The 26,930-nt window shown below is 39.4% G+C and overlaps 1 protein-coding gene and 1 non-coding gene across 8 annotated transcripts in view; one reads left to right on the top strand and one right to left on the bottom strand.

The window, feature by feature from the left end:
- NCOA7 (nuclear receptor coactivator 7) overlaps positions 1–26,930 on the bottom strand; it is a 115,872-nt gene that overhangs the window by 20,944 nt on the left and 67,998 nt on the right. For 5 of the 7 annotated variants that reach the window (XM_036316491.1, XM_036316494.1, XM_036316490.1 and 2 more), the window contains exons 4-10: positions 21,317–21,396; positions 17,853–17,960; positions 15,515–15,628; positions 14,373–14,498; positions 12,736–12,920; positions 9,209–10,248; positions 8,168–8,336 (exon numbers count right to left, since the gene is read on the bottom strand). In XM_036316491.1, the coding sequence (XP_036172384.1) occupies positions 8,168–8,336; positions 9,209–10,248; positions 12,736–12,920; positions 14,373–14,498; positions 15,515–15,628; positions 17,853–17,960; positions 21,317–21,396 (1,822 nt within the window). The remainder of the gene's footprint in view (positions 1–8,167; positions 8,337–9,208; positions 10,249–12,735; positions 12,921–14,372; positions 14,499–15,514; positions 15,629–17,852; positions 17,961–21,316; positions 21,397–26,930) is intronic. The other 2 variants (XM_036316495.1, XM_036316496.1) reach the window with 2 other exon arrangements.
- On the top strand, positions 23,363–23,471 carry LOC118660838. The gene has a single exon (XR_004969044.1). It is a non-coding gene; the product is annotated as a U6 spliceosomal RNA (small nuclear RNA).

Genomic DNA, 26,930 nt, shown 5'->3' with positions numbered 1-26,930 from the left:
ATGAACCAACAAACTTGACCAAAATGACTCAGAAAGCAATTCTTGTTTTATCAAAAGTCACTTGATTGGTAAGAAAACAATCATGGCTGTCTATACAGAGCAAGAGATAACCTCCAAACCACCCACCTGATGTAAAAAGTACGAGCAGGAACCATTAATCAATCCATCAGCTATTACATTAAAAACAAACAAACTTCAGAATACACTATGGCACAGAGAATGAGAAATAAACAAGGGCAGAAGAAAGAATACAACCTGGTGAGCGCTGACACATATATGTATGCAGCCCCACTGTTCACTTGTTTTGTTGATTATAATTAAAGGTAGTTCTGTGCATTCCAATCCAAAGGCTCCTCAGGCTCCATCCTGAATACAGACACAGAAGCCCAACAGGGCAAAGCACTCTTCACTTACAAAGGCTGTTACTAGCTAACTGCCACCTTTTAAAACCCACCTCCATGGCCTGACCCGAGATCCTTTTATGAAAAAGGTCACTTTCCTTGCCTTGTAAAAGTCCCTTCTGAATGCAATATTCTGCAACTCCAAATGAAACCAATGGTTGGTACTGATGCCCAGGTATAATTTCCATTCTTAAAGGGGCTCAGTGTGCCTATAAAAGAAAGCTTTATTTACACAGAACTAACTAAATATGCTTCTTCATCTGGTTCACCAAAAATAATAGGAAAGTTCTTTGAGAATCACTGATCAAAACCACTGGTTTCATTTATAAAAAGGCTCACTCAAAAATAAGTAAAAACTAAACCTTTTTACTTAACACCAATGCCGGAGGCCCTTTGGCTGGCAGCCCACAGCTTGGACTCAGCAGCAGATGCATTCATTTTGGACTGAATATTACTGAAAAATTGGGGGGATTTGACACATAATTCATATTTTAGCTTTTTACAAAAAAAAAAAAAAAAAAAAAAAAGGGAAAACCTAGCAACACCACCTTCTCTTATAGCAACAATCGGCTGGAGATAGCACAGAGGTTCCCAGCAGCAGTTCCCCAGAGCCCGTAATTAACACTGGCCGCGGAGCTTCCCTCTCTCCAGTCCCGCAGGCATTTAGGCGGTCAAAACGCACTGTTTCTGCATACTTACTCCCACACGCTGTGTGCGGCGCCCATTGGTCCTGCACTAGGAAAGGTCGACGAGCTACTCTCCAAAGTGCTGGCGCTCGCTCCTCCACCAGAAAGCACAGCCACCACAGTGAAGAGCTCACTTATAAAGGGTGATTTTTTCATGAGCTTAGGTCCCTCCAGCCACAGAGTCACTGATTAACTCCAGGCACCTGCCAAGGCTGGTTAGTGAAGTTACGGAAGAGTGGCTGCCTAATGAGGTCCTTCTGGAAGGTAACGATGAATTTCTAGAACTTTAAGTTGATGGGGAAAATGTGAAACGACCAGGAAAAGCATGAAAGAAAGCAGTATCATTTCAAAAACGTTTTAAAGTATTTAAATAAAGAAGAAGTGTGGATATTTACATAAGCAACTAATAATCTATACCTTATACTGTATCTGTTCAGTAGTTTTCCAAAACTTGTAAGTTATGTTACATACAAGGACAGAAACATAATTCATTTGCAGTGGTTCTCAACCGTCTGGCCCTTTAAATACAGTTCCTCATGTTGTGACCCAACCATAAAATTATTTTCGTTGCTACTTCATAACTGTGTTGTTGCTACTGTTATGAATCGTAATGGTAATATCTGATATTCAGGATGGTCTTAGGCGACCCCTGTGAAAGGGTCGTTCGACCGCCAAAGGGGTCGCGACCCACAGGTTGAGAACAGCTGCTTTAGGGGTTGCTTTGAAGGCCTTTTTATTTTTTCCTTTTTTTAGTGACATGCCTTACAATATTATTATAAAATTATAGCATGACATAATGTTGTGTGACACTTAAAAATAGTTTTTCAGAATACAGTTTGTATTCTGAGGTATACCAGGTTTGGCTAATTAGGCCTTCGTTGTTCCAGAAAGTATACTGGTTTAGTTTTTTGTGTTTTTTTAAAAATATATTTTTATTTATTTCAGAGAGAAAGGGAGTGGGAGAGAGAGAAACATCAATGATAAGAGAGAATCATTAATCGGCTGCCTCCTACACACTGCCTACTGGGGATGGAGCCCGCAACCACGGGCATGTGCCCCGACTGGAAATGGAACCATGACTGCCTGGTATTCATATGTTGATGCTCAACCACTGAGCCACACCCGCTGGACTAGAAAGTGTACTGTTTTAAAGACTACTGAACACTATGGTCTTCTCAGCAATGACAGTCATCAAAGATTTCAACTTAGCCCTGATCCCATTAAAAGTTAGGTGACTTTTGATCAGAAAATTTAGAATTAGCTATGGTTAAAATTTTCATACTAGGAATCTAGACCACTTTGTGATTCCTTTAATTCATTATTTTTTCTCTAAGGATAATATTCTTAAGAGCATTTGGCTTAGTTTTTATGAGGGTCCTTAAGACTCAGATTTCTTCCGATTGCGAAGTGAGTTTCACAGGATAATCAATTTTCTTTTCTTTTTTTTAAAATATATTTTATTGATTTTTCACAGAGAGGAAGGGAGAGAGTAGAGAGTTAGAAACATCGATGAGAGAGAAACATCGATCAGCTGCCTCCTGCACATCTCCCACTGGGGATATGCCCGCAACCCAGGTACATGCCCTTGACTGGAATCGAACCTAGGACCTTTCAGTCCGCAGGCCGACGCTCCATCCACTGAGCCAAACCGGTTTCGGCCAATTTTCTTTTTTATTGTACTTCCCGTTACAAAAGTAATATATAGTATGCTCACTAAATGCAGGCAGATAGAATAATGACAGAGAAAGACACTCTTAACTAAAAGAAATTTATAAAATAGTGTATAAGTATGTATGCTTAATTATTGCATTAATCCATGCATAGAAAAAAAGGCCAAGAGGCTACAAAAATAAAAATATAGTTAGCTTTGAGTAACAAAAGTATGAGATTTTAATTTCCCTTTTGCTTTTTTTGTATTTTTCTAAATATTATATAAAGTCTATGCATTATTTTAATTATAAGGCTAAGTTATTTAAACATCTTTTTCTATTTGGACTATAGGCTAATTTATTCATGCATCCATCCAACTAACATTTAAGAGTATATTACACAGTAGACCCTATGCTGTTTCTAGGACACAAATGTCCTAGGACTTGGTCTCTGCCCTCAGAAGGTTAAGGTCCAGTAGGAAAAAGCCACAAGAAGTCCACATTGTAAGAGTGTAGTAAGTGCTATGACAGAGGTGGTACAGTAGAGGGACATCTAACCCAGACTGGGAAAGCTTCTTAGAGGAGACATTTGAACGTGTGCCATTAAGTGAGGTGGGGACAGAGGGAAGTCAGGCATTCCAAGCAAACATCAATAAGTCTGATCCACACTTCTTAATGTCGACACATAGCTAGTTATCCATGGAAAAGCCAACATGGGAGCAAGAGATCCTAGAGATGTTAAATGGATAAAATTAACTAGATGAGGTGACTGACCGATGTGGGGAGATGACTGCGAAGCAAGCTCATGCCCACAATCTGGCCCCGGGGACTGAACGGCTGGCGGTACCAGTTACCATGACGGAGAACACAGGAGGCAGGAGTTCGGGGGCCAGTGGCAGGGACAGAGATGGAAATGAGAAACCCAATTTGGGGCATGATCTGTCTTGTGTTTGTTCCATCTGTGGATGATCCCCAAATTGAAGACTACAAGGTATACATGTGTTTGGAGCACAGTGCAAAGTTCTAAGATAGCTTTAAATAATGGGCATATAAAAAAGAATGAATTAGCTGCAGGCAACTGTGTATATTGAGAAAGAGAGAGGGCCACTTAAAGGGTAATGTTTCTTGAGGAAACAGAGGAAGAAAAGACGGGGAAGGGATGTTAGGAGGAAAGAGGATGTCAATTGGGGGGATGGTCAATGATGTCCAATGCTACAGAGGGTTCATGTAAAACAAGAACAAAATAATGCCCCTTTGTGTATCACCTTATGGAGAACGATTAAGAGATTATAACCCACATCCAACGCAGCAGGGTGTTTGAAGGACCTGAGGACTCTATGTTTACAGGCTCCTCTATGACTTCATTACAAAGTTAAGTTTGTCATCCATTGATTTAAGCCACGAATCTTTGTTAACTCCATACATTTTCATATTTATGAAACAGAATAGATTTCTCCACAGGCGTTAGTCCACAACATTTCAGAATTTAGAAAATGAGATCAATTGCGACTGTGAGGGAGGGAAAAGCCAGACTTTGACGCCTCCCCCCAGTGCCTCTGTGCCTGTGGGTCGCTCACCAGACAAGTGTAGGTTGGGAGAGGACTGTAATTGCCAGTGTAGGGAGAGATCACTGTAGAGTGTATTGTTTTGGGAAACAAGAATCTACACCGGTAGAGAGGAGAGAGTGCTGGAGTTTAGGAAATAGTATTTGAAAAATGTGCAGTCTACAAAGGTCCTAGACTTGGGTAAAACTCATAAAGTGACCAATCTCAATAAACCTGCAGATTCAGGCAAATCAAGAAAAGGGTAGAAATGTAGGCCAGTGTGCAAAGGGCTGTAAGAGCAAACAAGGGGTTTGAACTTTAATCCTTAAGGTTGAAGGTGTTTTTTGTGGCAATGTGACAAGACCAAAATACCTTTCTACAAGATTTTTGGGGCCATAAGGTAGAAAACAGATTTTAAGTGGAGGAACTAATGAATAGGAAACTGCAGTTTAGTTTTATGGTGCCGTGTTCCAAAGATTCATGTAAAATAAGGTAACTGGATCTTGTGATACTAGCTTCAGAGAACAAAATTTTGGCCAGATAATTGCTGTAGCACATAAAAGTTCATTCTAATAATGAGACCATGCTAGAACCAGCCTGCAACTAAGTTAAAACATCTACTATCAGAAAAAGGACATTTTAGTCAAGCTCTTTGTTTCCATACAATTTTGAGTAGATCACTCTCCATTCAATTAATAAGCATACATGGGGTGTCACCCATCAAATGTCAGTCACTTCCTCTGCCCATAATCCCTGAAACACACTTAGAAAAATCCAAGGAGATGAGTAAATTTGGGGATGCTGCAAATTTCCATTCCCTCATTAACCAAGAAAATGACTTTGAGTGTATGAAGAATCGCTTTCCTACTCCATTTCAGTGATCTGTCAGCCTAAATAGTGTAATTATCAGCTTCAACTGCCTGCTCACACACACTGCAGGAAGTACTGCTACTGCTCACAAATTGGATCTGAAAAATATAGGGGTTGGCAAAAAGAGGTTTACTGTGTGAATACACAAAACAATGTATTCTTGTATGATTTATTATTGTACAACTGTAAACCTACTTTTGCAGTGTATATACAATATGTGTATTACCCCTGTGTATATACAATATGGACAGCACCTTTCAAAAGGACAGATACTTGTGGGCTCATGGGTACATTACTCATTTTAATTCTGAAAGCATAAAAAACAAACAAACACCCAACTATTAAAAGTGCTTGGCAACTTCAACTATTCTTGACATGTAAGGAAATATCATGCTTGCTAAAACAATAAATTTAACATATATGATGAGCTTATTCTAAATGTGGGCAGGTACAAAATATAACTATCCTTTATAAATCAAAGGGCTTGCTGATCTTAATTAGAAGGTGATTAGAGGAACATGGTATTTTAGAATTTTTGAGAATTAAATATATACAGGGTATCCACCCAAAATGTATCCAGATAAAAGCCCTTAAGACAGAGATCCTACATGTTCTCTCTTTCCCTCCCTCCCCCTTCTCCTTCCCCTACTCCTCCTCCTGTTCCTTCTTCTTCTTTTTCTCTCTCTCTCTTCCCCCCGCTAGCTCTAAGGACTCTTCTTTTGCATCTATAACTCATTTTCTGAGCCCATTTCTTCTACAGCTTACTTCTTCTGCCTCCGTGACTTTCTAAATAAACTTTCTCTTACAGTTTGAGTCTTGGCTCTGAATTATTTCTTAGCCAGAACCCAAGTACTGAGGTTGCAGAACCTATGTCCAACACCTGGTGCTGTTTCATAGCCAATAGAGGGGCTTTCTCTGGAGCCACCACTAGGAAGATTCTTCTTCACTCTGCTACTAACACTCCAGTGCATGCAAGGATCCATTAAGGAGGAAGGCAAGTAGAAACACTCAGTTTCAAATAGCAAGGGAATCCAGAAATCATCACCAGAGTAAGAAAATCACTGCATGCCACTTCTTGGCGCCTTAAGGACTTTGTTGAGTCTAAGTCCTGAAGCATTTCATAAATCAACAATAAACTTCTTATTTCTTACTATGTACTTGGGGTTCTGGATGGGAATTAACTCCAGGATTTCTCCATCTTTTCCCGTCTTAAATTACAATGTGGCTTCCTTTAGGGTAGGTAGAATTGAAAATGCATAAAGGAGCAATTAAAACACAAATTTCCAAACATCTACACAAAGAACCCATCATTAACACAGTGAGATATAATGCCCCCCAGACAATCTTTGGTTAATTAATAGTTGGTTCAAGACAGAAAACGAAGTGTTGCCAAGTAATTTGCTAGCCAAATAAGTCAAGGACGCGATAAAATACGGTATAACAGAATTTAACAAGTGACCTACTTTAAAAAGCTCACTGAAACCACTTGCATGAAAGGTCAAAGAGAAACACTACTTCAGCATTACAGACTTTCTCTGGGTTAAAAAATGACCGTAGAATTAACTACATGTGTGAGATTGCTCTAATTATTCTAGAAGAGTCCCATTCCTATAATACATTTTCCCAGAGAAAAAGTGACATATGTAATATGTAGTTTTTCTGATAGACCCAGGAACTTCACGTGGCTGAGAGTTTCAGTGCTCTTTTTTTATAGACCTAAAAATCAGGAATTGGTTTAAATCTCTAAGGTACTGTCTAGCTGTGACACTTGATTTTCAAACACTGATTTTAACAGGGCTTCACAAATTTACACTGCTTCTGTTGAATCATTTTAAAATAACAACAAAGGACACATTTTCTTTTTATCTTCACAGTATCCCTGGTTAAAAATTTCAATGAGATACTGTGGGGGTTGCAGGCATAGGTAGAGGAGTAGATTATATAAATACAAAACAAATTGTTTAATGTTCACGTTAACGTGGGTTTGTGTCTAAGACAGCAAAAAGATATTCACAAATTCATTAATTAAAATCCTGTCAATTTTTCCAAGCATTTTAATCCTATTTATTTTCCAGATTAAACTATAATTTATTAAAATGAGGCAATTCCTGATGAGAATTCTCATTCTGAGTACTAATCAGCCCCAAAGTGTACCCTTGCTTGGAAATTAATTTTGCTTTATGAGCAATTCATGCTCAAGGAAGCCTGCCGAGTATATGTGTTCTTGGCAGGTGTGTGCCAAAATGTCTGCCCAGATGATGAGGCTGGATGAATAATTAGGAAAAAGAAATATGTGTGGGTTTATCAATTTTAAAAACCAACTGCAAGGCCTTTATAAAGACATTTTTATTCTACCAGATATACAAAGGGAGAATCGTTTTTTTCTAAAAATAATGTTCCCTATTTTAATTATAAAAATGTGTTCGGTGATGCACCGCTGAAGAATTCCTATGCCACTACCTGCCATCCTGGACTGTGACACAACCAATAACATTTCTTCTTTGGCAATTTATAATGCAAATCTCTCCGAGGTGTGCATTCCCTCGACCCATCCATGCGATCTCATGTCACATTCCTCCAGCTGCTGAGGCACGGATACGCCCTCCACAAGGCCAAAGCAATCCTCAGTTCCCCAGAATAATGAGCACTTTAAAAGTTACACTTAGGCCTCTCTATGGCACTTAGAGGGTGTGGATCTACTCCATGGAATTACGTTCTTCTCAACGGAAGAACGCTTCCAATTACCAGCACTTGAGAATAGCTAACTCTTCCTGCATTTAAAATTCCACTGCTTAGAAAGTTATGAAAGTGGTTCAGCATGCAGTTCTATGATGGCCTATAGCAGAAAGCTATACTCAAATAATATTCTTCTAGAAATTCTAAAATGTTCAAGAGAAATCTCTTATTTAAGAATAAAATGAAGTATTTTAAAATTAAGTTTAAAAAAAACCCCCAAAACCCAAGATGCAACGAGGATCTAACCGACCAGCAGCTTTTCCATGCTGGCCCACACTCACCGCTCCCGAGGAACAGCGAACCAGTACTCGGGCTGCTTCCTTCGCTTGCCGTACTGCTGGACCATGGCCGCCGTGTGTGTGGCAAAGGATTTCCTCATCGGTTTTCCCACTTTAATGCACAGAAACATGGGTGGAGTCTTGCTTTTCTCTTCTTTCGAAGGAAGTATATCTGAATCACACATGCAAAATATCTTCCTCAATACTGACAACACTGGTGGCAGCAAAACCTTTCAACTTACAAAGAATAGTGTTTAATCCCCTCATAGTGATGGAAAGTCAAAACATATGGCAGAAACATCACACATCATCATCACATTGGGACTAATTAAAGTTTTCAGAACACTAAAGGAGCTTCTTGAGCACGGAAGGAGAAAGCTTTGGACGTGTCAGCTTGGTCTACGTCACATGAGATGCTATGTACTGTGAATAAGCATACAAACCAACATAATACCAATCAGTGAAGAATTGTGACAAGACACAATACTTTTTTAAAAATATATTTTTTTGATTGAGTTCAGAGAGAATAGGAGAGGGAGAGAGAGATAGAAACATCAATGATGAGAGAGAACCACTGATTGCCTCCTGCATCGAGATCGAGCCCACAACCTGCAACCCGGGCATGTGCCCTGGATGGGATTCAAACTGTGACTTCCTGGTTCACAGTTGGTTGCTCAAGCACTGAGCCATACCGGCCAGGCAAAAATACAAGAATGATACCGAGGACCCAGTCACGCCATAATGCAACAGTTTAGAACTATCTTCAAAAATATTTTAAACTCCTTTAGATTTAGAAATTCAATGTCAAGAAGGAAATTTACTAGAAAGATAAAAAAACAAACAATTACTTTTGAAATAGAAATCTGCCCTAAAGTTCCAAATTAGCTAGCATATATTGCTAATTTTCCCAAGTATTAATTTATCAGTAAAGATTTGCTCTATTGAGAAAACATTCCTCTCAAATGGTGCTACTTGTGCATGTGCTTATGTAAGAAAGGCCGACTATACAACAGAATAGAAAGACAGTAAACAGAAGTGGCTTACCTTCAATAGGTACCTGAATTCTCTTTAACAGCCATAACTGGATTTCAGACTTATTATCCATTTGTGCGCCCTGGCAGCTTTTGTCCTGGGTAGATTCCAAAGAGTTGCCTAGAGACTCTTGACTCAGATTTTCTTCTGTAGAAGAGCCCAGCTGTAGGGGATGGGGTGCTCTCTCCTTCACCCAGTTTTCATCTGGCTCTTTATTGCCCTCTGTTGGGGGCTCACCGGCCTGGGGAAGAGAACTACTAAGAGTGATGTCTATTCCCCCTGGCTCCATCCTTTTGCCATCACTTAATTCTGCCTTCTGCAAGTTCTCAGGTGACCCTTCTTGGTTCTTACTAAGGTAGTATTCGATGAGTTTAACTTTATCTAGATCTTCATGTATGTTCAATGTGTTTTCCACCTGGCTTTCGGGAGAACCAGATTGCTTGTCCACCTCGGGCATTTTATCTTGTTTTTCACAGGTTTCTAAATCTAGGGCCCCCTTCAGTTCAGCATCACTTTCTGTTCTTGAAAAGCTCAGGGCTGACTGAGCCTGCATGTCCGTGGCAGAACTGATGACCTGTGACTCAGCCTTCCTTTGCTCCTCTGGGTCGAGAGAAAGGCACTCCTTTGAGGTGTCTCTTTTGTCCATTCCACTATCATTTTGGGAAGGCAGTTCATCCAAGTCAACAAAGTCATCTTCTTCTCCTAGAAGGGAATTTTCTTTGGCGACAGACTTAAATTCAGTAGGAGGGTCAGGAGGCTGCTTGCTGACTTGAGTTGCCGTGGTAGATCCCTCGGTTGCCTCCACAGAGGATTCCAGGTTCTTTAGCTGTCCTGACCCAGAGCTGTCTGAGGGCTGCGTGTGTGTGTATTCTGTTGGTTTCTCCAAAGGCCTTGTGGATTTGGAATCTGCAGTGATGGTTCTCTCTCCACTGTGCGGCCGTTTTTCCTTGCTGAGGGATTTAAACTTACTAAAGGGGTTGATATCCTTTTCCGAAGCCAGGTCTTCCCATTCTCCAGGCCTGTACAGAGGACAAAGATCCTGAGGTAGGTCACTGTTGAGGGAAAAATGGTGGGTGCACATGGAATGTTAAAAGCAAAACAAAAACAAAATGGAGGAAAAGCAAAAACCAAAACAAAACCCAGCTGAAAACCAAAACATAAATAGACCACAACTTAAATATGTTTAAATGATTTCAGAATAAGAAAATGAAATTTAAAAATTAACTTCAAAATGAAACATAAGAAGTGGCAAAACAAAGAACCATGGAAGCTGCATATCCTGCTAGAAGACATGGAGGGTTTTGGAAGTCAATAATGAGCATGGAGATGTCTCCCACCAGGCTTCCAATGATGAAATAATGCTCCTGATTTTCATGAAGGAGAGGAAAGGTTTTAGTACTATGACTAAACTTCCTTAAATATTTAAAACTTTTCCTTTTTATAAAATAGTAAGTAAACCAACTACATTAATTCTGAATGGCTCCTTGAGTAGCTATACATTTAACCATTCTATAAAGTGAACCCTAATTTTGGGTTTCATGGCTTAGGATCTAACGCTTCCAAACACAGACATCCTTCTATTCCCAAGGGAACAAGAGGAAGCTTCCACTATTAACGTGAATATATAGTACCTGTTCCATTTTACAACTTAAAAATTTATAGAAGAGTAAATAAGCCAAATAAACTCTTACTTATAATACTTAGTTCACATTTCTTAGCTAAGCTTAAACTTCTTAACTCTTTCATTTTATAACCGTCATCATCTTATTTTATGGCAATGGGCAATTGGTTTATCAGCTGAAACTTACTGTCCTGGGCTGCAGTCCATTTATTTTTCCTTCCTATCCAGTTTGAGTTATACAAAAATATTGATTAAACATGTTTTCCAAAATTTAAAATAATTGGTAAAACAAAACACAACCACACGTGTTAACCCATGACTGGAAATATCTTGAGTAACCCTACATGTCTCAAGTAGGTTTTCACTCACCTTAGTGTCTACGCTGGGTTAAAACACAGAGATATACAAACCCTTTCAAAAAATAACATTTTCAGATTTCAGAAATCATTTTATTTTCTAAAAAGGCTAGATCATATTCAGGTAATACTTTATTATTCTGGCTTTGAAATAATTATGACAATAAAACAACAAAGAACCACTAAGTTCTCAAGTTATAAGACTGTCTCCCCAGTTATTTAATAAATCACTTGCATGGAACATCCATGCTTTTTCCAATAGAAAATAAGAGCCTACGTAATTGCTAGACTCTGACAAATGGTTTAAAAAGCCTCTTTAATTCATAATTCACTTCAATTCAATAAGCATTCGCTGAGTCCCTAAGTGCCACATGCTAAAAAATGACTGACAAAGTCTCTGTTCCACAGGAACCTGCATACACAGAAATGTGCCGCCCAACACTAGCATTCAGATGTTAAAGATGCTTCAATTCTAGCGTCAAACAAATGTGTAATGTGGTATCCTTTCCATATCAGGACCAAAATTTAATTTTTCATATTAAAGGCTACAAGAAGGCCTGCAACAAAGAAACCCACCTCTTCACGTTCGTGGTGTATAAGCAAAACTTTCTTCTATTATCATCCAAACCCCTTTCTCATTGCTTCCTTATTTACCTAGCTTGACCCCCAGAAAGAATACGTTTGACTGCACTCTAATCAGCCTCTTGTACTACCTTTATTGTCTACCCCTCCCTTCTTGTTCTTCTACCTATTCCAAGCTGAGATTAATTTAGTCATCTGGGTTTTTTTTGTTTGTTTGTTTGTTGTTGTTTTTTTTTTTTTTTTTTTTTTTTTTCACTGCAGCTGCCAAGCACTGCTAGGGCAAAGTACTAGCTGTGTCAACCAAATCTGCTTTTGATTAATGTTTTCTAGACTCAGCCAGGAACCTAATGATGATCAATAATCCTTTCAGTTGTTCCCTTCCTATTTTCTGTGGCAGCTAGAGTTGCCAAATGTCCTACACAAAAAATACAAAGCCCTAAAGGTGAGGATGGAGAGATTTTACACACACACACACACACACTTAAAAACTATTTGCACACTGCAGCTAATTTATAGTTGTTTTACCATGCAATTTTTAGTAATAATAAAATTTTAAGCTATTTTAAACGTTTAAACAAGTGATGGAATTCTGAGCCCATAATACTAAGTTCATTTCACACTGATTTCACTCATACAACCTATTTTGCTCATTGTTCATTAGACTGAAATGTCTTTATATAGTGTACAACGCAGAAATAATTTCAGCATATTAGTAGTCAATTCTTAACTCTTCTCTCTTCCCAGCTATGACATTAGCCCTGTGTCCTGGATCATCAAACACAATCTCACAAGGAGAGAAATCTTTCTGTAAAGATGTACCTTCCCTTTCTATTATTAGTGCACAAATATCCACCTTCAAATTCACCTTCACACAATCTCTTGCTCCTGCCAATGCTCTCACCTTTTAATTGCATTTAATTCTCCCAAGAACCCCTGCCTCCGCCCCCCTTTTTTCCTGATAAACAAGAAATGTCTCTTACGACGGCAAGGCATCTTTGATCTTCATGTGGGAAATGTCATTGTAGAGGGCAATGGAAACCACCTCTTCCATGGGGCAAATGAGGCCATACTCCTCACACCCATTTTCAATGACCAGGGGGTCGGACTTGTGAGGATCAAACATGATGTTGTTAGGAGTGACAATCATGACACCTCCGACCACACCCTGCAGGACAAATGACAGGACAGAATCACTACAGGCAGAAATACAACCGTCACAGAGCTTTAATGAACTCATGCTGTCATTCCGCTGACTTTGGTGAACCACAGACTCCTACTTGACAATCCTGTCCCCTTTAAGAGGGCTGGAGAAATGCAGTGTTGGGTACTGTGGGGTGAGGCAGAGAAAATCTGTGGCAATCAACCGAGCCTGGTTCTGGTGCAGCTGCTACAGTAGTAAAATTGTGCTGGGATCTTGGGTTACACACGTAAGTCTCAGGTTCCCCAATTCCTGTCTGTAAAATGAGAGGGGCTGTCCCAGATGCATTCCCGATGGAGAACCGGGTGCTTTACAATTCACTCAGCACGTATTCACCATGTGTCCAACAAGTGTATGGTACTGTGCTAAGGGAGCAGCTGTCTCCGACTCACGGTGCCAAAGAACGGTCCTAGTATTTCTCTCTAAAATGTTTAGAAAGCCTACATCCAGGAAAATTTGACACAAACAGGAATATAACATTTTTGCAGAAGTGCATATAGCTGAACTACGGAAATTCAAAGCAAAAACCAACAGTTTTTTGTCTGAAGCTTGGTCAGTTTACAATATAGACCTGGATGGCCACAGGGATATTATCCACCAAAGACAGGAGGATACAGATGAATCCCTTTAGGTAAATAATTTATTTTGTGCCCTTAATGACTTCAGTAATAATCTTTGCAAAATGTTGTGCATCTCAAGCATTACTTCTTCTTGACTGAAAAGGTTACAAGTCTGTGTCAATACCCATTTTCCTGTTGTTTGAAACCTGCCATAACGTCTCTATGATGAGGATAGGAATTCCATTTTATCAAAATAACCGTTTCTTCAGAGGAAGAAAGTTGGATTTTCTCTTTGTAAAAAAAACCCCAACAACCAAAAAACGAAACACACGACAGCAGACATTTTAATACCAGCGTCTCCAGCAGAAGGGCAGAGAACTCACCATTTTCCAGGTTAAGTACTAAGCTCTTCACATGAATTTTCCCTTTTAATTGCAATACCCCACTAATTAAATTTTATTACTGTTCCTATTTTATAGATGAGGAAAATGGAAGCTCGGGAAATTTAAACACCGTGCCCATGGTCTCACAGCTAATGGGTGGCAGAGTTGGAATTTAAATTCAATGGGTCTGACTCCATCATTTGCTGTTAAACGTATACTACACTGTCTCCCTAACAATTCATAGACCAAGAACTGAAAATAAAATGCTGAATCCAGGGTCACAAAGAAGCACTGATCACATTTCCCTCAACAAGTAAAATGCCAGGCATTCAACTGGGGAAAACCAACGGGCATGTGTGAAATCTTACGCCGGAACGCGGTGAGATCGGTTAAGGGAGCCTGCCTTCAGGAATGTAAAAGCTAGGCTAGTTTCCCACAGATGCCACGAAAAGGAAACCAACTGCACTGCCACATACCTTTCCATCGGTGAAGTAGCGACAATTCATTTTTAAAAACTTTACCACGCCAGGCTCGTCTTCTTCAGACGTAGAGGATAAGACTCTTTCAATGGGTTTTATGGCCTTTCTTGCTAAGTCAGCATCCTTTACAAAGCAAAAATTTCCAGCATCAAATGGAAGCAATTTCTCAAAACAGATTACTTATATGAATCAAGCCACACAAGTTCCCTGTAAATAACCTGCTTCTATTTAACTTAAACATATATAAGACAAATGTCTTTGGTCATTCAAAAATATTACATATATATAACAAGTATGTAAATCAAACGGAAAATCTGTAAAAAGTACATATCTACGAACCCATAAAAAATGGCTCATCCAATATCTTAGAAAATAACCTAAATAAAAGAATTCACAGTTGAGTCATGGTTCCATTTCTTTAGGAAAAGGAATAAAAGGAGCACAGATAAACCACCGGTTTTGGTGAGAGTTTAACGTCATACCTATGTAAACAAGGCATGCGTTTTGCCTTTGAGACTTTAAATGTGAACAGGCTTCTTCTGGATAAAATGCATGCTCTCCATGAACAACAAGTTACACCTAACTCCGCTCCTCGGGAAAATTTAAGTTGAAATCTTGAGAAAAAGAACATGGAACATGTAAGGTGTCCCCCAAACATGTATACACACTTTAATGGCTGCTAACTCCATTTTTACTCCTTTTCATGTTTAACTGATTTGAAATAATGGCTGAAGCCAGTCTAAGCTTTGAACAAAGAAAATTTATCCTAAAGTGCCACTAGACTTTTTTTTTTTACAGGGACACATAAAAATTAAAGTTTATGGTACAAAACCAGCAACAGTCAATAAACTGAAGGTGCACAAATACCGAACGAAATGATTCTTGATACTTGCAATTCTGTTGCTTCGCGTTATCAGCAGTGCCTGGACCAGAACGGTCATCAGTTTGAAAACAGACATTGACAAAATAAAGTATTCATTGCTGCAGATTCTTTTAATTTTGAAAATGAACTGTATGTTAATAAACACTAACTTTATAATCATACAAAGTGTGTTTACATTTTGGGGGACACCCTGTATAGTCTATATTTATAAGTTCATACACAAATATGCACTTCAGTACATGAATGACATACATACAGGCAGTTTGTCATATTCTGCATCTGATGATGAAGGAGAGACAGTAGCACCAGGACTGGACGATGATAACTTTAAGGTACTAGAGGGAAAGTTGGTATCTGGCACAAAAAGAACCTGAGAATAGAAAAGAAAACCAAGGTGAGTACCGAGAATCAGGCAAACCCTAGGCAATGTTTAGAGCAGTTACTCTCCGCACAGTATCATGTGAAGGGCAGAACTAAGACCTGGCTGGCTTTCACCGAACTCATAAGCAGCTTGAGGTCTTCAGACTAATCCGTGAAACAGTATGCAGCAATACGAACGTGTGCAGTGCAAAGGGTACCGAACACACCTACAGACTACAGAAGCTCATGAAGTGGAGAGCAAGGTGGGTGAGTATTCTGCACAAGCCATGTGAAGCAGGTGGGTCCAATGAAGCCTGGAGAGCACAGTACATAGCAGTACACGGTATGCTTCTAAACATAACACCTGTGTTAGGAAGAGATGAAAACAAATCCAGGTTTGCTAACTCCAAGCAGGCCCTGAGTGATAATGTAGTGAGGTCCTTATATGATAAACTATACACCGTATTATCAATAATCTCAATACTTTCCCTTCCATCATTGTCTCGATTACCTAGAAACAAAAATAAAAATCTGGTTCCGAAATGTTATTATGATCTTGTCATTCAACACTCTTTTAATGAGACACGGCACCTTTTGGTATATATTAAATACAACCTTAATATTTTGGTCTCTAATGTTATAAAACACAATTCAGGGCTAATAATATAACAGCTGTTCAATATTGTTACTCACTCTCTCCCAACCCTCCAGGCATATCTCTGTTTTAACTTTAGTTATTTAAAGCTCTCTTCAATCCAGAAAAAATAAAATAAGGCAACAACAAAAGACACATTAAGATAAAGGTGGGAAAATCGGCATCAAGGAAAAATAAGGAGGAATTACTACTGAAAATCTGGGCTCCAAAATGGACAGGTAAGCAATAGAGCTGGCTATGAAACATCAGAAAGTCTAGAGTGAGGTTTTAGTTCAATAAGCTCCCACGTAACCTCCTCTGAAAATCACCTCTGACGTGTGGTGGGTCACTCACCCAGCCATGCCAGTTCCCTTTCCTACCTCAAGGTGACCATCAACTGAGTCTCTAGATAGGTGAGTCTCAAATTTTCTGAAACCAGAGCAGATAAAACCAGTTTTGATTAATCAGAGTTACTGAGACGAGAGGGATGCCTACCCCTCCAAACTCCAAGACAGTCTACATAAAAATCTTTGAAAGCAAAATATCATCTACAGTTTTTGAAAGCCCCTCCATCAATGCTACTCTTCTCAATTCATTATCTTTGCTGGCAAAACCAAGAGGACAGCCAAATCCTGGAACAACTAACCACACCAAACTGTTTAGTTAGAAGAGTGCTGGACAGGATAACAACGGCTGGAGGACGCGTAAGACAATGCAGCCCAACCCCTAACTTCAGAGACTAGAAAACTGAAGTCCAAAGAAGAAAGTGGCTTGCCCAAGTCAAATAGCTACTACAAGGCAAAAAAGAACAAACTAGAGTGCCTATTCCTGGTATTGTCACCCTTACAGTAGGCATATTTCAATAGTCCTTATACCTCTTGTTGCCTCCTGGACCTTAATCAAGTACCAATAAACTATCTGTTTATGACAGAGTAAAAGAATAGTGAATCAGCCTGAGTTTTTTACTGTAAATTCTAACCTTGAATTAGTAAATATATGCCCTGAGGGTCTCTCCTATGGGTCAGTTATACAAGGAAAAGGGTTCCTGGACCCAATTCCAATGTGGAGGGCAGGGGTCCCCCACTAATAATTTTCAGACACCATCAGAGTTCCAAGAATTCAACTCAATTCTGACACTGTCTACCCAGAAATAGCATCAGATTCCACAGGTTACAGGTTCAGCCCTACAAGACTGCACCCCCTCCTCTCACACACACACTTCAGATACCAGCTGCATGCTTCTGGCCAACTGGAGGTTCCAATGAGTGGACTAAACTAAAACTTGCAATTCTAAGTTAAACATTCTAAGAATATCTGTGTGATAGTCTATAGGAAAAACTTTTTTTAATGCCCTAGGGGGGAAAAATCTATAACATAAACTAGTAATAGTTAAGGAAACTGTGTTAATTATTTGCAAAGCATTCGTCTCTGAACAGTTCCTAAGTACTGCTTTCAGAATTCTCGGACCTAAAGGAAAGACTCAGCCCAATGCACATGATCACTGGTGATAACCCTATGACACTAACAGTGAGGCGTTAAAAATGGCAATAACAGATAAATGTAAAATTTTGAAAGTAATATGCAACAAGAAAATCATTACCTGGCCTGGAACAATAGTATGTGTGAAAAGTTTATTCATTTCCACTAGTTTATTGGGAGTGATGTTAAATTTCAGTGCTATGGAGTTTAGGGTGTCCTGGCTTCCAGCCTAGAATAATCCAACAGACAAGATTCAATATATACAGCAAAACAGAACAAAAAAACTTCCTTTTGATAGACAATAATCTATTGGTGATAAGAATGAATAAAAATTAATAAATACATCTAGACATATTATGAAAAAGAATAAATACATTCTCAATTCTTTCTTTCTTTCTTCATTTATTTATTTATTTTTGTTAATCCTCACCCAAGGGTATTTTTTCCACTGAATTTTAGAGAGAGTGGAAGGGAGGGGGAGAGACACAGAGAGAGAAACATCGATGTGAAAGAGACACATTGGTTGGTTGCCTCCACATGTGCCCCCACTGGGGCTGGGGATTGAACCTACAACTGAGGTATGTGCCCTTGACTAGAATCAAACTCACAAACCCACCAGGCTACTGCATGGTGGCCTGTTAATGGCCATTTCCCCCCACAGTGCCTGACACGTAAAAGGTACTCAGACATTTGACGGATGAATACAGTCAAAAGCTGAAAGAAATCTAGGTTAGCTATCAATAATTGTTCACTGTCATTAAAAATGACCGATTAGTGTTAATCTATAAATCTATAAACTGTGATAGATGTTGTTCTTTTCTCTCTAACACAGACAGAACAGGAATAAAGAGGGCAGTGATAAGATGTGAAACCTCACAGTAAAAAAAAACCCGCCCAAGAAAAGGAAGTCGCTGCCTCTGGTCAGTTCAGTATCCCTTCCAGGACCATGGGATGGACCTAGTTAGTGGGAGGTCACACTGGGGACCATCATGGAGACGTTCCCACCTACAGCACTGTACATAGAGCTGTCTCTACCAGGTGAGCCTTGTGTTAGGTGGAGATTTGATATGGCTGCAGGAGACTGTGAACGGATGCAAAGAATTAAACTCACCACTGCCCTCCATCAAAACCCCACCAACTAGATAAACTATCTCAGGCTAATCAAATTCATAGTTACAGGTGACACTGAAATTACTTGAAAGCATTCCTAGAAAAAGTTAGGATATAAATACATGTTTTTAAATCATTGAAAACTTAACAATATATGCTCTAACGTCTACCCTGAGCAAAATTACCTGTATTAAAAATGAAAAAAAAAATTAAATATAGATATTTTTCCAATATTAGATATTTATATAATTCAGGGTAGACGAAAGTAGTTTATAGTTGTGAGTATGTGAAACAGAGTTTATTTTTGTATTATTATTTATTAATTGTATTATTTATTTGTCTTACAACTGGAAACCTACTTTTGCCCACCCCTGTACTTATAAATCCAGGGATTTTAAGAATTTGGAGTCAATACAAGACACAGTCTGAGGATGCAGACAACAGCCCCAACTGGTGGCCCTGAATTCCAGATCTTCCACGTGCTAGCTGTGTGACCTTGGGTCTTTGCTTAACCTCTCTGGGTGTCAGGTTCTTCATCCACCAAATAGAGATAATCATAATTTCTGCTTGACAGCACTTCATATTTTTACGAAAAAACTTGTAGAAGATACTGTGTATAGGGAGTTAAGGAAAGGAGAGACTTTAACAATCTAGAGTTAAAGACTGTTAACAGGGATAAAAATACATAGAGAACCAAGTCACAGATCCTCAGAGGGATTCTGATTATCATTAAATATTTGAAACTTACCAGAATGCTTGAATATCTACAGCTCGAGAGCAATACAAGCAATCTAGTAAGAACGAGCATGGTTCTCTAAATACAAAGTTATGAATGGCTTTTTATTTCCAATAAAGTACACAAAATAACTTGCCAAGTAAAACTAATATCCATAACATAAACCAAACAAGTAGGCATTTCTGCATTACTAATTTGACCGCCTGTTGATATGAATTAATTCGGAGTTTATCTGGACTCTCGCTGCATTGTTCAGTGATGCTATGTGAAGCATCTCCTAGCAAACAACATTTATCATTGTTTTGGAGGGGCCTGTGGATGCACAGACGGCTTTAGACAATTGTTATTAATGACAAATACTCCAGCACTCCTTGAGCACTGTGCTAGGTGTTGTGGGATCAATGACATATGGTAAACACAGTGGTAATGTGAGCTATATAATCACCCCAAATCCTTCCTGGAAAGGACTAAGCCTGTGAACCACAGAAAGATGTTTAGAGATGTTCACAGAGCACTGAGCAAGAAACGCCTGTGCCAGGGCTCTTCTCGGTGACTCTGTGGAAGCTTGGAGAAGATGTACCACTCCCAAGAACCACCAGGGCGGGGTCTGGTCCTGCTGCTTGCCTTATATCGAGCCTGGCATGCACACAAATAATTGGCGGAAACGAAGTAAACATGATGGAAACACAACCAGGCAATGGCAATAGCATTTAATTTCTTCTTAGAAGTCAGCACACTCCTCAACAATGCTATTTCCATGTGAATTAAGACAGATCTATAATTCAGTGGCCCACATTATGCCAGGCCTAGGATAAACAGAAACAGCTCCTGGCTTCCAGGAGCTCATGGTGCAGGGAGAGCGATGAGTATACGCCACATAACGTGGAGGCGCAGTAATGAGCACATGCACAGCGCTATTCAGCTATTGACTCTGCAGTACGGAGGTCTGCACCCTGCAAGCAGCAGCAGTACAATGGTGGCCAAAAAGGGGTCTCGTGTCTATCCCCTAGTGTCCAGTGGATATATGAATTAAGGCACAGGATAGACATTAAAGTGATAGTCACACTTGTGAACCAATAATGTTAAACAGATAAACTATGTAGAGGAACACGATTCTGTGAGAGAATAAAATGAAGAGAGATCTGGCCTACACTTGCTGGGTGATTACAAAAAGCAAGAATAAACATGGAGAGCAATGGGAAAATGTCAAGATTAAGGTTCTGGCTTGTAGAAAGGTATGGATGATGGAGCCACTGCTGCTTTAAAAAAAGACCCAGCATGAAGGTCTAAGTGGATATGTTGAGAAGTCAACTGAATCTATGGTTCTAGAACTCAGAAAGCATGTCTGGGAAGGAGTCCTAAAACTGGCATATCACAGGTAATTCAAGTCACAGGTTTACATGAGATTGTCCAGGGAGAAAATATGGAGAGAAGAGAATGATTTAGAACAGGTCTTAAGAAGCTTCATTGTTTGCCCTAGCTGGTTTGGCTCAGTGGATAGAGCACTGACCTGTGGACTGAAGGGTCCTGGGTTTGATTCCGGTCAAGGGCACATGACCAAGTTGTGGGCTAGATCCCCAGTAGGGCGTGCAAGAGGCAGCCAATCAATGATTCTCTCTCATCATTGATGTTTCTATCTCTCCCTCCCTCTCCGTTCCTCTCTGAAATAAATAAAAATATATTTGGAAAAAAAATAAATCTAGTAGTATTAAACATTCATACTTCCTGTTTATACTTACAGTGTACTCCACAGTACCATGGGGCTTCTGAACCACCATCTTCTTCTCTTTTTTATCATGTGTTTTGTTTTGATTGTCATCTGAGGAATAAAATGTATGTAAATGAAGAATTTAATCTAGGGAATTGAGGATAGGGTAATGTATACTCTATTAAAACCACTTTCAAATTGACTATTTAAAAAAAATGACACCAAAATAAAATGGACTAAGGGTGCAGATAGACCATACTTCTAAAAAAACATACCATTCATCAATGAACACTTGAATAAATGATTGTTAACTGTAATAAAATGGCACAAGTAACAAGCTAATGTTTTATTGTTATTAAAGTAATAGTTTAAATGATAATGTCTAATGGTGAAGTTAGAGTAAAACTAGTTGTCATGGTAATGTATACTGATCTATAAGTACAGCCCTTTTAGAAAGTGACTTGTCAACGTGTAAAATGTCCATTCTTTGACATTCCTTCCCTTACGAACTTATCCTAAGGAAAAATTCAAAAGAAGAAAAATGCTGTATGTAACAGTGTATGGTTAATGCAATATTATTACTAATAATGAAAACTTGGAAAGACCTATCTGTCCAATAATATATTAAGTTGAATCATAGATTTTGCTGTTTTTATAGATCAGAAGTGGCCAACGTATCAGCTTAATCAACCTCAATGTTATGATTAAATACGTCCAGATATTGAAAACCAGAGAGACATATAGCAAAGGATAAAAATTTAAGTGAAAAAAAAAAAAAGAAATAAAAGTAATGGAACTCCCCCCCACCCCTCCGCCCAAAAAAAGAAACAAACAAACTAAAACTTAAAAAAAAAAAAGTAATGGAACCCTAAAGGCTGTGTATAACAAGAATGAAAACAGAATGGCTTCATGATGTCACTTCCATGGATGCAGTAGCTCATTAATTACCAAACTGCAGCCTGAACTAGGCCCTGGTAAGGCCCACCCAGCTTTACAGAAGGAAGATGGCAGGGTGTGCGGTGGGAGAGATACCCACAGGCGCCGCACAAGCTCCACTGCAGTCCCTTCGTTCCTACTTCTGTGGAAGACAAGTGCCTGAGAGCAATGCCAGCAAAGCTCTTAAGGCTTCTGAGCATAATAACTTCCACTCACTAAACGACAACAAAGAAGCTAATCTAATGTGAGGCAAGGCTAAAACATAAGTACTTAAGGTCATAAAAATAAACTGTAGTGGAGTTGAGAGCAAAAACACAACAAACATAATGGAAACAGTTTGGAAACCCCAAGCATGAAGAGGAAATCCCTGCCATTCATTGGAGGCCCACTGTCATAGCCGGGCAAGGCAACACCTGGCAGAATGTACTCCAGGTAATCACCTGTTCCTCAATGGTCTCTTTAGAAATGAAGGACTACTCTAAACTCTCCTAAAGCATACCTGTATAAAATAAGATGACTCCTTATGTTAGAAACCAAAAGCAAATATTAAAAGTGAAACACTAACCAATATAAATACAAGAGTTCCTACTATCGTGGTTTATAGTCAACTTTGTTCTAGAATCTCTAGTCAAAGTAACAGATAAAGAAGTTTAAAATAGTCCTAGCTGGTTTGGTGTCGGCCTGCGGAACAGAGTCCCAGGTTCAATTCCGGTCAAGGGCATGTACCTTGGTGGCAGGCTCCTCCCCTGCCAGGGCCCTGGTCGGGGCTCCAGCAGGAGGCAACCAGTCAATGTGTTTCTCTCACATTGACATTTCTCTCTCTGTCTTTCCCTTTCTTTTCCACTCTCTCTAAAAATCAATGTAAAAGTATCCTCAGGTGAGGATTTTTTTAAAAATGATAATAAAAATAATAAGTAAAGGCCATATTTTAAAAAGAAGAAGAAAAAAGAAGTTTTAAATAATGAAATGAAAATTTGATTATTAGCAGGTGAACTGTCTATCTGAAGAACCAATATCATAAAAAATACAGAAATAACATCGTTCAGTAAGATGGCTAGATATAACAATCTTCTACACTTATGATAGAAATGTATTTGAAAGAGTCCCAGGTATGGTGTTATCCAACTAGAAAATATCTAGGGTGCCCACTTCGGCAGGACATATACACTAAAGTTGAAACAACACAGAAAAGTTTAGCATGGCCCCTGTGCAAGGATGACATGCACACACACAAAACAAGAAAATATCTAGGAATAAATATAGCAAGAAAATGGCAAGATACATACAAAGAAAATTTTAAAGATTTACTGAAGTATATAAATGGAAGCCTGAATAAAAGGAGTTACATATATTGTTCCTAAATAGGATATTTCATTTTTTATAAATATTCCACTTTCTCTTCAAATGATGTTTAAATTAAAAGCAATTTAAATCCAAATGATTAAAAACATTTGGAAAAGGGAAATATGCCAAACTGGTAACCAGCTTTATCTAGAAACATAAATATATAAAAGTATCCACAATTATTTTTAAAAGAGAAATGAGGGTAGGAACACTGTGTGGACGTTAAAACACAAGATAGAGGCATAGCAATTAAAACACTGTGGTAAAATAACTAAATATCAGAACTGAAGAAATTTAGTGTAAAATAAAAATGCCTTAATAAACCAGTAAGAAAAGGCTGGCTTTTCCCATAAATGTCATGTAGCTTCATGTTATAGGGGAGACTCTGGCATCAGACAGACTAAATGAGGAGTCCTGGGCTGCCCCTGGCTCACTGAGTGATGTTGGACAGGAAAATTTCCTTTTTCAAGAACAGTTTCCCAGTGTGTAAAATGGGGATGCCAACTGGACTCCCAAAGAGATACTATAAGGATTACATAAGGCAATTCTTTTCAAGTAGGGCACTCCTCAATGTGAGAACTAAGGGCTCAAGAAACCTTAAGGATTATTATTAAATCATGTTGGGTAAACATTGTTAAGATCTGGAGGAAAATCTAGATCACTCTCAAATCAGCACAGATGGATACAAAATTTAATAGTAAGAAATAGAGTCATTAATGTTTTTGAAGAAAATATTGGATTTGTATTTCCTTAAAGAAATACCATCTTCTTTATTGGTGAGGCACACATCTCAAATTACTGGTCTGATTCTGCAATTAAAATATTCAATGTTAGCCCAGCCGGTGTGGCTCAATGATTGAGCATTGGCCTATGAACCAGGAGGTCACGGTTCGATTCCCAATCAGGGCACATGCCCAGGTTGCAGGCTCGATCTCCAGCAGGGGCATGCAGGAGGCAGCAGATCAATGATTCTCTCTCATCATTGATGTTTCTCTCTCTCTCTCTCTCTCTCTCTCTCTCTCTCTCTCTCTCTCTCTCTCTCTCTCTCTCCCTTTCTCTCTGAAATCAATAAAAATATATTTAAAAAATATCCAATGGTATTATTTAGCATTTTAGCCCTAACTGGTTTGGCTCAATAGATAGAGCATCGGCCTGCGGACTGAAGGGTCCCAGGTTCGATTCTGGTAAAGGGCATATACCTTGGTTGCGGGCACATCCCCAGTAGGGGGTGTGCAGGAGGCAGCTGATTGATGTTTCTCTCTCATCGATGTTTCTAACTCTCTATCCCTCTCCCTTCCTCTCTGTAAAAAAAACTTATGGAATATTGGAATCATAAAATGTTACAATAAAAATTTTTTAATATTCTTTTTATTTGATTTTGAGACAATTCTGTTTGGAAGATTTTTTTTAAAGAATATATATAAATATATATAGTTTTAATCCTCACTCAAGGAGTGAGGATCTTTTTTCCACTGATTTTTATTTTTATTATTTTTATATATTTTTATTGATTTCAGAGAGGAAGGGAGAGGGAGAGATAGAAACATCAGTGATGAGAGAGAATCATTGATCTGCTGCCTCCTGTCCACCCCTACTGGGGATCTAGTCCACAACCCAGGCATGTGTCTTGACCGGGAATCACACCATGACCTCCTGGTTCATAGGCTGATGCTCAACCACTGAATTACACCAGCCAGCTCCACTGATTTTTAGAGAGAGTGGAAGGGAGGGAGGAGGGGAAGAGAAAGGAGAGAGCGAAACATCGATGTGAGAGAGACCCATCAATTGGTTTCCTCCTGCACGTGCCCAAAATGGGGCTGGGGATTGAACCTGCAACCCAGGAACGTGTCCTTGACTGGGAATTGAACCCATGACCTCCCAGTGCACAGGCCAATGCACTAACCACTGAGCAACACCCGGCCAGGGCACAATAAAATTTTTTTAAGTGTGTCATGAGGAGCCTTCCTCCCCTGAGTGTGCAGAGGGCAGGGATGTGGAGAAGAATTAATGCTGTACTCTATATGAACTCTATGTTTTATCATCTGTTGACAGAAAAGGAATGCAGCAAATTGTCCTTCCTTCAAGCATATCACAGGTGACATAGTGACTAAAATGAGTCACACTGAAGTAATATCTAGATTCGAGAAGGGCAGGGAGTTATCTCTCATTGGTTGCTTTACCTCAGAGCTTAGCAATGCCCTCAGCTCTGAGCAAGCCTTCCAGCATTTGTGAAATAAATGAATTCTTCTCACTCTGTATCTGAGGAAACAGATTATCTTAGCTGTTCTGTAAGCCTCTGACTTATCCTATATAATAAAAGCTTAATAGGCTAAGTGTCTGACAGTTTGACCAGTTGCTATGACGCGCACTGACCACCAGCAGGCAAATGCTTCGACCACTAGGTTAGCTTGCTGCTGGGGTCTGGCCGATAGGGACTGGGCAAGATGGGCCAGACACATCCTGGAGCCCTCCCATGGTCCCTCCCTGGCCCCGATTATGCACCGGTGGGGTCTCTCGGCTTGGCCTGCACCCTCTTGCAATCTAGCACCTCTTGGGGGATGTTGAAGAGCTGGTTTTAGCCCATCCCCACTGGCCCGGCCAAGGGACCCCACCAGTACATGAATCCGTGCACCAGACCTCTAGTTTTAGTATAAAACCAGTGAGAGCTTCAAATGTAGCAACATCTATGACCAGGTCAAATAGTTAAGCCTAGAGATAAATGTCAACCTTATCATCATTTAAATCATAGCTCTGGGGAAATGGAACACCATGTATAGTCATCTTTTTCTCCCTAAGAAACAACAATGTTCCTAACTAACATTTTATCTAACGTTTGCCTTCTTTTTCTCTCCCAGTTGACTCTGGGAAAGCATGATGTACAAGGTCCCCCTGGGGCTGTGGTGCCAGAGTGGGGCTTGCTGACCAGCAGGGACACCTTCCTGAGTCACTGGGCTTCTAGGTTTTTTCATTTGTAAAATAGGCTACTACCTCCCCACTGTGCATCACGGTGAGTTGTCAATTAAATAATGAAACAGTGCAAGGAGCCCATAGGAGACGCTCATCCAAAATAGGATCTTTCCCTTCTTCCTCAGGCCTGACATTGCTTCTCCCTTTTCCTGCTCTCCCAGTCTCACAGCTCATTCAAAATGCCTTCTTTGCTCCTTTGCAGGTAAGACTTCTTCTTCTTCTTTTTTTTAACCACTTATCCATGACCTGTAAACATTTGCCACAGTTTATCAAAGTGCTGAATTTCCCCCTTAATGCAGTCTAACTGTGATGTGAACTCTTTTGATTTGTAAACTCAGGTATGAGGTTCAGCTCATGAAAGCATTCTTATATTATGTTTGACTGCTGCTTCCATTCCC

Source organism: Myotis myotis, unplaced genomic scaffold (genome assembly GCF_014108235.1).
Source record: "Myotis myotis isolate mMyoMyo1 unplaced genomic scaffold, mMyoMyo1.p scaffold_m19_p_7, whole genome shotgun sequence".
NCBI classification, from domain to species: domain Eukaryota; kingdom Metazoa; phylum Chordata; class Mammalia; order Chiroptera; family Vespertilionidae; genus Myotis; species Myotis myotis.
This window is presented reverse-complemented; position numbering and strand designations above follow the sequence as displayed.